We start from the raw sequence: 12,732 nt of genomic DNA, 5'->3' as shown, positions 1-12,732 counted from the left end.
TCTGGTGGGTACAAATATGCATATATACCTTTCAAATAACTATAATGTATTTTCCCTCGATCAACCGTTCAGAATATTCTCGGGGCATTCTTTTTTATCCTGTTGGTCCGGAGACGTTATATTACTACTTACTGTTATCACTATTATCTTTATAACAAAATATATAAAAATACATGTGTAAAACCATCACAATTATTGGAATACTTAATTCATAAATACATAAGAATACATCATACACAATACCATTAAGAACAATACCTTATCGTGAGTAATACATAACATAATGTAACAATTCTTTTAGATTCGCTATTAAGCGAATGAAATTATATTGTCGGCATTCTTTATTTTATTTCTTTTATAAGAGATAAAAAATTTGTTCGAGTAATCTTCGTTTTATGTAAAACATATATAGAAAAGGACGATAGATTACAGTTTGTGTATCCAGTTATATTTTCAACAAGAAGTATAAGGCATAGATTTTTATGCACTGTTACTATAAATAATAGTAAATGTTGTCAATGTTACTATTATTATTACTGTTGTTCGTATTCAAAAACTGAAAAGAATAGTTTCTAACATGTTAAAATACCTTGAACATTTTAGAATATAAATGTAAAAATACTTCTATAAAAATGCTATTGCAATTTTAAGTACTTGGTACTTAATTCAACATTGGGGGCTTACTTATTATCTTCATATATTTTGTTCAAACATCTACCTGTATAAAATCTAATCTCCTTCTGCAGTCACTACATATAAGCTCTTGTGTTTCTTAATGCATATTTTATAATTATCTTTTAGAAATGTATTGTATCGCATAGAATATAAAGGTACATGGGTACCTTATCACAAAAAAAGACAAATAGTTATTAAATGTATTATTTAAATAATGTAAGAGACGCTGTAGTCTAGTAAATTTTATATATAATTAGTTCAAATAAATACAATTGTTTGATGAGATAAGTTAGAAATACCACTTCCCACTGACAATTAATCTAGAATTTATATTTGTCAGCAAAAATTATGAACATTATAATGTAATGAGCGCTTTCCCTTTAATTAGAATTATAATACTACAATAACAGATAGACTGTACTATTGCTCGTTGCGCCAAAGTGAACAAATGCACATATTAAAATATCAACCCTGTTTCTACATACAACTCACTAATATCTATGTACAACTATTATGATACACTTTATACATTTCTCAAGTATGAATCTGTGCATTTATTAATCAAAATTGAAGACTATAGTACCTAATAAATATATATTAACAGATATATCACTAATAAAGTAATCTATCTTTCTTTGTATTTACCAATTGAATACTAATTAGTAGTATACAGTTAATTCAAGACTTGTTTAAACAAAAATGATTTTCATACATTGTTAAAGTAATTAAAAGCATCTAAGTCATTCAAATCAGCTTATTAGCTATAAATCATGTGTTAAGTGTCGAAACAGTTTTATGGAAGACACTGTAGTATAAATATCATAGAACTAAGTTATTAAATTCATAGTTTAATAAACAGGATATATACAAGGCACTTGTTCAGTGCAGCCTCACAATCTTCAATTTTGATACGCAAAGGAAATATTAATTGTTCATAAAGTATGACCTGCACTCTTTCTAACAAACTACTGTCCTATAAAAATTACATTAAATTTGGAATAATATTGCTTTGCATAGGTTCTGATAATAAAACAATTGAACTATTTTCAACTAGCATTTGATATATCTATATCAACTGTTTCTTCTTTGAGCAATGCCCGTTTGTCTTCTTTACTAGTAGCTTGTCGTTTACCACCAACTTTGCGTTTACCTCTATTGAGTACACCATTTTCTTCATCCATCATACGCAAAATTTGTGTTTGATCAGAACTTTCTATCGGTGCAATTGAAATATCACGAACTGCACGAAATTTACCACAATTGTTTAAATGTTCATTTTCTAATCGGAAGAAATTCCAAACGAATCGCCTTAAAATGAATATATTTTTATATACTAATTACTCTAATTTAAATATTCATTGAGGTACATATAAATAATAAAATAACTAAAGACGTACCTAAAGACTTCAAGAGGTGCTACTATCGATGTCATTAAATCACTAGATACATATCCACACTCAATAAGAATGAAACTCGCGATCCATGCAAACCTCAGAATAAAATCCTCGATTATAGCAAAATAATAGAATCCCTAAAAAAGTATCAAGTGCAATAAATAATTGACTGAAAAAGAAAGATTAGAATATACTTTTATTTACATACCGCTGCTGAATATACTACTTCTTCGCGTAAGAATTTATTTTCACCAGCATTGCTATCTAAAAGACCCCAATCCATTTTTAAATCCCACGTTAGTGAATAAATAGAATTGACAATGCAACTAAAGATCCAAAGCCACAACCATGGATTTTCCCAACGATTTGAATATTCCGCTAAAATTAATATTTTTTATATCCCTGATTGAAAATAATATCAATCACATTAGAAAATTGTTTGTAACTTACCAGCATTGTAGGCACACAGCGTATTAGATATGACAACAAGGAATGTAGTTGAATATTTTCCAGCATTAGCCAAATGTGGAAATGCCTCTTTAGAATCACGATATCGTCGTATACATTGTGCAAAACGAAACCATGCAGGTAGACAATTAACAATAGGTCTAACAATTAAGGATCCAGACATACATTGCGTAGTATCTCCTGCTTCTAACCAATTTCCATTGGTAATATAAAAACACGTTAAAAAGTGAAAGTCTAACAGTGCCGTGGCCATACTATTTAATTGATCTGCTAACCAGAAATCAGCGAAATTCACGTACGCAAATGGCGATATTAAAACTCTTCCCTAAAAATAAAAATAAAATTTTATTTCTTATAAATTGAAGCAATTCTTGCAGTGTATGTTATGTTAATAGTACTTACAATGATCTTTAATAACCAAAATCGTGCCTCGTGACGAAACATTTTTAACGGATTTAAGAGGAATGCTAACATAATACAGACTAAAACTAATGGATTCACATATGGAGGAATGCTTAAGCTGACACTGTATAAAAAACTTAATAAACTGAGAGTCCATATAACTCCAAGAACAGCCGCTAATTCCATAAGATGTTGTTCAGATAAATGGTTTCGCGGATCCAATTCAAATATCAACACGTGATTTACACCGGACGATCGCCATCCATAAACATTCACGCCAATAAGAAACAAAAATTGTATAATAAGCAAAGGTCCACGATATAATCTAAATGCAATTTTTAAGTTTTCACCGCCATCGTGAAATATTGCTAGAAATAAAATAAAAGAAAATAGAGTATATAATTATATTTACTTTAGTTATTACATACTTCTTGTTATTACCTGAAAGTACAACTGCCACAAAGAGAACAATGAAACTACCAGAAAATAATCCAACTTTAAAAGTGGTCCATGGACTTTGATGCTCACCTAAAGGTGGTACACGTAAACGTTTCATTGCACGTTGTCTGTCTCCACCTTCTAAATCATTTGTTACTGTAGTTTCTGTATCTTGTATGAGATTGTCTATATCTTTTGATGTATAAAAATGTGCGGTTTCTACACATTCCATCCTCCATTTTGATCCGCTATCTACAGACAATAACTGAAAATAGAAATAAAGATAATATTACACCATGTACATATAAAACACAAATTGCTATGATGTATGAGGTGTGCTGAGTTTTTACTTGTGTTTAATAGGATAAGGGACTTTAAAATAAGTATTAGTTCTTTCCTTATTTTTTCATTATTGTTTAAATGAACCTGTAAACCTAGAGAAATACAACAAAAATAAGTATGAATTAATGCAACAATAAGAAACAAAATCTCTTTTTCTATGTACCTTGTCATGTTTTTTAAGAATCTTTCGAAAACCAGTGTAATTAAGATTTTGATAGTTCTGAAGAAGTATAAGAGACAAATAAAATTCTGAGAATGCAAGTTTCAATTCTCTCAGCTTCCTTGTTGGTAAATGAGGTTTAACATTCATTTTCCCTTTATTTTTCCCTCCACCATGTTGTAATTCTAATGCTGTCTTCAATTCGCTTTGAAGAGCTGCATATTTACGTGTGGCTTCTGCTAACTTTTCTATACATATATAAGGAAGATCAATGTTTATTCAAATGTTTTATTCTTAATAGATATGATTGTAAATTTCCATTTATTTGAATTTATATGTACATAGTCATATAGAACATCCTTACCAGAATAAAAAGTATTAATTTTCTTCAATTCACGGTCACAAAATGTAAAAAATACTTCATCAAAAGAAGCAAAGTGTCGAGATATCACTTCTGGTTCAACACTTTCAGCTGATGGTGCTTCTTCTACAGCAGTATAGAGCATTGCCTTCATTTCCTATTAACCCAAATAGGTCATTTTAATTAGTAGTGTAATGATCTTTTATTGCACAGAGTGCCCCAGAATAAGTAGGAAATATTTTAGGAGTAGCTTTTGCATACCTAAACTATAAAAAGTTCATATGAGGATATATCATATTTGATTTTCTTTTCAAATTATAACAGATTTTGTTTTGCAATTCATATTTCTTTCCATAGACAAACATTGTGTTTCTAAAGTTTCCAGCAAATATAGACTACATCTGGATATTTAAAAATTGGAAGACAGTCATTGGTAAGATATCTGCAAGCTTGCATTGGAATGCAAAGATACCATCTCGAATACCTTTTATGAAAAGTAGTATATAAAGTAGTGTATAAAATAAAAAAATAAAAATTAAATCCACTATAACTCGAAAACAAAGTCAAGTAAGATATATTTATATGAAGTCTTTTTATTGTTTATATATACAGAAGCTACTCCTAAAATATTTCCTACTTATTCTGAGACACCCTGTATATCTTCATTGGCATAGAAATAAATTTTTAACAAAGATAATTAAAATATAAATATTTTAATTTTCAACACTATTTTATTTTACCTCATAGCTTATGTATTGCTTACGCCACTCAGGCGTAATGTGAGCAGACAGATGTTCTGCAAACTTCATCTTGCTTCAATTAACGCAATAATCTGCAATAAACAAATTCATTTAAATTATTGCTAAAGTGATATAAATATATAATATTAAAAATTTCCATAAAATAATTATGTATATAATAAAGCATATATAAAAGAATGAGATATATAAATGAGGTACAAAGTGAGAAAATCATATATTATTATTATTGAAGAAACTTCTTTATTTCTATAGTCTATATATCTTCATAAACAACATTTACTCGATGTATTAATTTATTATTACAAACAGCGTATACCAAAAAAGAAACAAAATAATAAAGTGAGCAAAATGAAATATTATAATAATATAACTACAAAGTAGAAAATGAAAAGATGAACAATTGAATCAAATGTTTCGTTTCACGCTCATCTGTAAGGAATTAAACCACGAAAGAGGTTACATACAACACATATAATGCACTTAAAACCTTTGTCGGCAGTACTAAGTCAATATTTTCTGAATTCGTTTACTTCATGATAAATTATTATTACTTACATATATATGGATGTCTTTATTCTTACTTCTTACGTTTAGCTGTCAAGTTTTACACGACACATAGCACCATTGTTTCTTCATACGTACAGGCGATATTCAATAGACGGCTATAAATCTTTTTATTACTTAATTTAGAACGCTTTTCGCGAAGATAGATAGCTTCTAGTGTCCATTTGCTAGTAAGGATTGACGAGAATTTTCCGATTAAATACCTTTGATAATCTCATCGCTCGAAGATTTATTTCAGTTAGATAAAATGCTTATATGTGATATGTATATAATCTATAATAGTTTTACGTAGTTTATAATGTTAAGCATTCGTATTTCGATTCTTATTTTACAAAAAAAGATTTTGTTTATATATTTACGTACATATGTATATATGTATATTGAATGTAAAAAATATATCCTCATATACATATGTGTATTGTTTTTGTACAAACTTTTTATTTTTATTTTTTTAACCGAATTATATCCATCAAATAGTTGATTATATATATAAAAAAAGTAGAACTATAGCACACAAATAATTACAAACATTTGTATTTGAAGTTGGCTATGTGGGTTTTTGTATTTTTTTATCAGATATTGCATTCTTTGAGACAATCTTTTATTATATTATTACGCTCAGAATATTCTCTCAATTAACATTTACTTTGAATTTAATTTTTAATGTAAATAAAACATTTTTTTCAATTTTGTCAAGGATTTTTAAATGTTATAACAATAATAAAATTTTATTAAATATGTATGTGAATTCAATCTTCTACTTTGTAAAAGTACGTATACATATGTATGCAACATGCACAAATATATATTTAAATATATATAAACAGAACTATTAAATATATAAAAAATAAAATATTATAATATCATAAGATAAATAGTATAATGCGTAAAAAAATGTATAAAACATTAAAAATACAGTTTTAGTAGATTGTATAATAATTATTTTTTAAGGAGTAATTATGCGTATGTATGATCAATAATAGAAGAAGATTCTTAATGTAACTCTTTTCAAATGAAGAAAAATATAGATTTTATCTATTTATATTTATTCTAATTAATATCCAGTATAACAAAAAATAATACAAGACAAATAAGTGTATTTACAAGTTACGTTAACAATTAACATTACACAGTTTACATTGATAATATTTTGACTACATATATCATTTATTTAAAATCTGAAATGTTTTCATATATTTAAAGTCATTGTAAAACATTGTAAAATGATTTATGCGCTTTTATTTGCTAACTTATACTCATATATATGATATATATGTATATATGTATATATGTGTATATATATGAATGCAAATATTTGTATATTTATACTAATAAACCGTTTTATAGGTGGCGCTATAAAAAAAACATACATACTATATCAGCTATACATATAATATATATATATATATATATTTTAGACTGCACGTACTACAAGCTGCTACAAGCCGATAAGTTAACAATACACATATAGTGCCTTTGCAAAGCAGCAAAATTAATCATTACATCAAGTTTATAAATTATAATGTTTTCTCTAAATATTGTATATATTAAAACGAACTAAGTAGGTTATTATAAAGAAAAAGAAGCTTTAAACAGGAAAGAACAACTTATCATTACTATAAAATTTGTAAGTATATTCCTCTGCTTTTTATATTTATATTCTTTTAGTTTTATCATGTTGGAAAGATTGAAATTTAGTTCCAAGTATGGTTTCAAGTTATATATAAAAAACACGTGTAAATTTGTACAAGAATAATATTAGTGCCTATATTATAAGAACTAATTTTTAAAGTATTATTTCTCTAAATAATAAACTTGTATTTTAAATAGTTAGTATTAACTATGTTAATATTATGTTTTAATTTATTAGAGAATAAAATTGATAAAATAATATTTGTAATATATTAAATTAAATTTTTTATGTGTAATATAAATAATAAACTTAGTTTTTATTTTTCCAGAATGCATAATATTTTATAGTTAATCCAAACCTAAGATACTATGAACCGTTTACTACTATTATTATTCTTCGTTAATTTCATAAATAATAGTATATCATGGGAGACTTTTATGAGGGGTCGAAGCAAATATGGTAATCTAGGTGCTCCAATTTTATCTGAAGATCATGAACTTCCAAGTGCTGAATGGTTTACACAGTTTCTAGATCACTTTAATCCAACTGATGCACGTGTTTGGCAACAGGTAATATAAGAATATGTTAAATATTTCTTAATTTTTATTTTATAATATAAATTTTTTTATTATTTTTTTAGAGATATTTTGTAAATGGAGAGTACTATAAGAAAGGTGGTCCAGTATTTTTGATGATAAGTGGTGAAGCTGCAGCAAATGCTAAATGGATGGTAGAAGGTCAATGGATCGAATATGCTAAGCAATTTGGAGCACTGTGCTTTCAAGTGGAACACCGCTTTTATGGGCAAAGTCATCCCACTTCGTATGTAACATTGTTTATAAAATATATAATTGATACATTTTAAGTTATAATGTTATGTTTTCGTTATCTGCAGGGATCTGGGTGTGAAAAATTTAATGTATCTTTCATCGCAACAGGCACTTGCAGATTTGGCTTACTTTATACAACTCATGAATATTAATTACAAGTTACCAGCTGGTACTAAATGGATTGCATTTGGAGGATCATATGCTGGATCATTAGCTGCTTGGTTGCGTTATAAATATCCTCATTTAGTACATGGTGCTGTTTCTGCTAGTGGTCCTTTATTAGCAGAAATTGATTTTCAAGGTAAATATAAAATACACTTAAATACAAAAAATATTTTATTTAAAACAGAAGTGTTTTATATTAATAATTATACTTTATAGAATACTTTGTTGTTGTCGAGAATGCCCTCAAAGAACATTCTGAAGCATGTGTAAATGCAATACTAGAAGCAAACAAACAATTTCACATAATGTTACATCATCCTATCGGTCAACAAGGAATAGCTAAAAAATTTATGTAAGTAAAAGCAAAATTCTTCATTTACAAATCAAATATATCATTATTGGAAAATTATTTTTACTTATAGTTTATGTGATCCAATCAATGAGCATACCAAACGTAATGATATTTCGAATTTGTATGAAACAATAGCAAGCATCTTTGCCGGTATTGTACAGTACAATAAAGACAATCGTAATAATTCCGCAATGGCCAATCTTACTATCGATAGTGCCTGCGACATATTAACGAACGAAACATTGGGTATTGCTATTGACAGACTTGCAATTTTGAGCACTAAAATATTACAGGCATCAGAAAAAAAGTGTTTGGATTATATGTATAATAAAATGATTCATAAACTTCGGAACATAACATGGGCTAGCGAAGAAGCAGAAGGGGGTAATGTATCTTTTTACTTATATTATTGCTGTTTTAATTTTTATTTATTGTATTTTAAAATATATTTTTTGTAGGACGCCAATGGACGTACCAAACGTGTACAGAATTTGGATTCTTTCAAACTTCGACAGCACGCCCAAAATTATTTAGTGAGACTTTCCCAGTAGATTTCTTTGTACAACAATGCGTTGATATATTTGGCCCAAGGTTTATTTAAAATTACGATAAATACATTTCTCAATTATGATAAATCATTAGCTATAAAATTATAACATTTCCGTATTCTAACAGGTACAATATTCATTTGCTGAATTCGGCAGTGAATAGAACAAATATTCTATATGGAGGATTAGATTTAAAAACTACAAATGTAGTATTTGTACATGGATCAATTGATCCTTGGCATGTTTTGGGAATTACAAAATCACCAAATCCGCAAATACCTGCCATTTATATTGATGGTGTGTACATATTGATTGAAATTTTTCATTTTTCATGTAATACAAAAAATTTATTTATTATTATGACCATAGGTACTGCTCATTGTGCCAACATGTATCCTCCTTCCAAAAATGATCCACTTCAGTTAAAAGCTGCCAGAGTTGAGGTTGGACATTTAATAGATGAATGGCTGCATAATTAAATATAATATTTTTAACGCTGTGTGTGCTACATTCAACTACTTTATGATAAGTAGTTTTTTATTTTTGAAACAAAAATGATGTATTAAAAGAATTAAATTTATTTTATTAACTTTTTGAACAATTTGTATTTTCCTTTATGAACTTCTGTGAAACAATTATGATACATAAATATTTTTAGTTCAAATAATTCGTGCATAACTAAGACTAAAACTAACTATGTACGTACATAACAAGTTACTGAAGATACACGAGTGTTCACCATTCTGTGTTTATGTTTAAATCACAAGAATGCATATATAGATACAATTAAACAAGTTTGCCCATAATGGCACTATTACAATTTTTTGTGGATTACTGAAGTATTAAATAAATACATGTACAAACTTACTATGAATATCTTACGTCAGTCAATGAATAAATACATATCTATTAATTATATATGTTTTATTCTTGACAAGCATGGGAAAAAATGTTCAACTGGTTAAAATAATACTAAACATAAATAATTCATTAAGGTGTTTTAAAATCTGCAAAAACAGATTCGACATGAATTTTAATAAGTGTAAAGTGTCTTAAAATGAGCACCATAACTAAATGAATTTTGATTCTGATATGGATAGCGTCGGCCTTTCCTTAACGGTACCATCTTCGAATATCGTTTCGTTATGAGTTTGTTCGATTCCTTTAAGGCGAGGCCAAGGTGCCCATTACAGATATTGATCAACCGAGTATGCGTATGATTTTCGTAAAATATTGTCAATCCTATTATAATCAAACATTCTTATAATAGTTTGTATAGAATTCGTTTAAAAATTATTAGAATTCGTTTGATCAGTAATTATACATATACATATATTACTCTCTCATTTTTTTGGCATATCCTTCGATCAACTCGTGATCCTCCTACATTCACAACTTTCATCTTTGACTTACGCTACTGCAGTATACGGTATTTACATTACGTAACAAGGTAGTCGTAAATAATTTACTGTATAACAGAACAATAAATGTAGGATGAATTAGTTTTTCTATCTATGAATCACGCTCAAAAATTCTCCTACGCAACGTTCGAATTGTTCACCACGTTCTTTTAAATTTCCATTTTAAATGGAGTTACAAATTATTTCATAAATGATATAGCAGAATATATGGATGGATGGTGATTTAATGCTAAAAAGAAGATGAAATATAAGAAAATTTATCCACATGAAACTTTATTTCTAAAAAAAAAAATGATTTTAAATATTTGTCAAATGTTTGTTATGATATATATGCATTTGGTAATATTTTATTTTACTAACTTCTTATTTTAAATTTATAATTTGTGATAAATATACATTCTTCTAAGTAAACTTTGAATTGTAAATGGCAAACAATATGCATTTTTGATATTCTAACTTACAATTAGTTGAATTACCAGAAACAATTAGTTGAATTTTAAACACAAAATTTTATATATGTTTCAAAATGTATATATGTAATTTAGATCTAGAATATTATAGAAAATGTCAACAATCCACCTCAAAAGCTTTTTGAGATAGATGTGCTTCTCTATAAAAAAAATAAAGTTATTTAGAAATTAAAATTGAAATTGAAGCAACGTATGAATTCATCAATTTTTTTCTTAAAGAATCAGATCAATATATAAAATCCACATTGTACTGTATTTAAAAAATAAAAAAAGGATGTTTATATATAAAAATACACATACACAAGAAGAATTTCGCCTATGTAAACAAATTTGAACACTATTGTCTACATGTAAATATTTTTAAATCAAAATATTACCAAATAAACATTCAATTAATTATATCCTTCACATTCAACAAATAATCAAAAATACATTTACTGAAATTAAAACTCTATATTGAGGGCAGTTTACTTTACATTTTGCACGTATTTCTTAACATAAAGTCACCATCTTCCAGTGCGTCACCATTTATAAAATATGCATACAGCATAAAAAAAGACAGCTTGCTCGTGATCCAATCGCGACTCGTCACAATAATCGATTCACCGAAAATCTCAAAAAAATAAGCGGTTCTAAGTAACCGATTTTGTGTTCAGTATCTGTGATGAGACTGAGATTGCCTCCACTCGGGCGTAGAGTTACCGTGGTGATGATGATGATGATGATGATGGCGTTTCTTGTCAGAAATGCTGGCGTGCTTGTTAGACGGATACGTGGCTACATCGCTCACAACTAATTCTGAACCATCTCTCTCGGTGTTGTTGCCACGGTAATTTTCTCGGTATCCTGGTTCATCCAGGGTCTCCTTGCGACGAAGAGGAGGATGATTGGTTTTATGACCGGCTGTCTCATGCAGATTTTCCCAAGCTTGACGGTAATATCGATTCAGTCCTCCTCGACTCTCAGAGGAACTGCTTCCAAAGCTGGCCACGGTATTGCAATCTGGAGATGCACGGTGTCGGTAATGCTTGCTGCTTCTACCGCGATTTCTGTGTGAATAGGTTAAGATATTTATTATTATTCCAACTTCGGCACCTTTCTGCATAATGATTTACTGGTAATATCTGTAGGTTGAAAAAATGATAAATTGTAGGTTACAGATTTAAGTTGTACAACTTTACTATTTTATATAGAACATTTGTCGAATAAGACTATTGAATGGTAATTTGTAAAATTGATATACAGAAGTAGTTTTCTAGAAAACTAATGTATAGAAGGTAACTTATAATTTGTAATATGTAAAATTTCACTAATAACATTAGTTGTATTGTGCAAGAGGGACCAAGTATTATTTTATATTATTGTTTTCTTTTTCTAACCTGAATACAGTACAATATCATTGTTGTGTTTAATGTATACACCTTGAGTATAAATTTATGGCATAAATGAAGTCAGGAGAGATTCTCTAGTTCAAAATAAGGTGAAAATAAAAAAATAAAATTGCGTCGAAGATTTCATTTTATAGAAAATCGTGTTTGGAAACTTATCACATAGGTATTCATATATTTGATTGATTTTCGACTGGGTAAGAGTAAGGAATTGACAGGATGTTATTATACATAGGAAAATAAATTAAATTTTTTCGACCCGAAAATATAGAATAAAATGTATTCGCTTAAAGCCTAATTTTCAAGAAAATAAAATTTGAAAATTTGTCGAATATGCGATTTCTTGACCAAATAGGATCA

The 12,732-nt window shown here is 28.0% G+C and overlaps 3 protein-coding genes across 8 annotated transcripts in view; 1 reads left to right on the top strand and 2 right to left on the bottom strand.

The window, feature by feature from the left end:
* Positions 1-8: 8 nt before the first annotated feature.
* Positions 9-5,829, bottom strand: LOC138183944 (solute carrier family 53 member 1). 3 transcript variants are annotated; one of them, XM_069121525.1, is made up of 10 exons: positions 5,583-5,829; positions 4,981-5,072; positions 4,244-4,397; positions 3,883-4,127; positions 3,381-3,642; positions 2,940-3,307; positions 2,520-2,862; positions 2,278-2,447; positions 2,073-2,206; positions 9-1,983 (listed from the first exon to the last, which is right to left on the bottom strand). In XM_069121525.1, the coding sequence occupies exons 2-10, from the start codon at positions 5,047-5,049 to the stop codon at positions 1,722-1,724; spliced, it is 2,007 nt and encodes a 668-aa protein (XP_068977626.1). In that variant the 5' UTR covers positions 5,050-5,072; positions 5,583-5,829; the 3' UTR covers positions 9-1,721. The 3 variants fall into 3 exon arrangements, with proteins under 3 accessions (XP_068977626.1, XP_068977619.1, XP_068977634.1); XM_069121518.1 differs by having other exon boundaries at positions 5,557-5,828; XM_069121533.1 differs by lacking the exon at positions 5,583-5,829 and adding an exon at positions 5,376-5,425.
* Positions 5,830-6,981: 1,152 nt separating this feature from the next.
* On the top strand, positions 6,982-9,694 carry LOC138184022 (putative serine protease K12H4.7). Of its 2 annotated transcripts, none has more exons than XM_069121653.1 (9): positions 6,982-7,192; positions 7,527-7,767; positions 7,839-8,020; positions 8,094-8,329; positions 8,410-8,545; positions 8,616-8,929; positions 9,004-9,136; positions 9,221-9,390; positions 9,463-9,694. In XM_069121653.1, the coding sequence occupies exons 2-9, from the start codon at positions 7,567-7,569 to the stop codon at positions 9,570-9,572; spliced, it is 1,482 nt and encodes a 493-aa protein (XP_068977754.1). In that variant the 5' UTR covers positions 6,982-7,192; positions 7,527-7,566; the 3' UTR covers positions 9,573-9,694. The 2 variants fall into 2 exon arrangements, with proteins under 2 accessions (XP_068977754.1, XP_068977764.1); XM_069121663.1 differs by lacking the exon at positions 6,982-7,192 and adding an exon at positions 7,283-7,394.
* A 1,376-nt stretch (positions 9,695-11,070) lies between these two features.
* LOC138183904 (uncharacterized) overlaps positions 11,071-12,732 on the bottom strand; it is an 81,457-nt gene continuing 79,795 nt past the window's right edge. For 2 of the 3 annotated variants that reach the window (XM_069121435.1, XM_069121445.1), the window contains one exon: positions 11,077-12,033. In XM_069121435.1, the coding sequence (XP_068977536.1) occupies positions 11,637-12,033 (397 nt within the window). In that variant the 3' untranslated portion in view covers positions 11,077-11,636. Of the gene's footprint in view, positions 12,034-12,732 lie in introns of all 3 variants that reach the window. The other variant, XM_069121424.1, reaches the window with a different exon arrangement.

Source organism: Bombus flavifrons, chromosome 1 (genome assembly GCF_040668555.2).
Source record: "Bombus flavifrons isolate JBK064 chromosome 1, iyBomFlav1_principal, whole genome shotgun sequence".
Classification (NCBI taxonomy): domain Eukaryota; kingdom Metazoa; phylum Arthropoda; class Insecta; order Hymenoptera; family Apidae; genus Bombus; species Bombus flavifrons.
The sequence above is the reverse complement of the archived record's forward strand: the minus strand, read 5'-3'. Positions and strand labels throughout refer to the sequence as shown.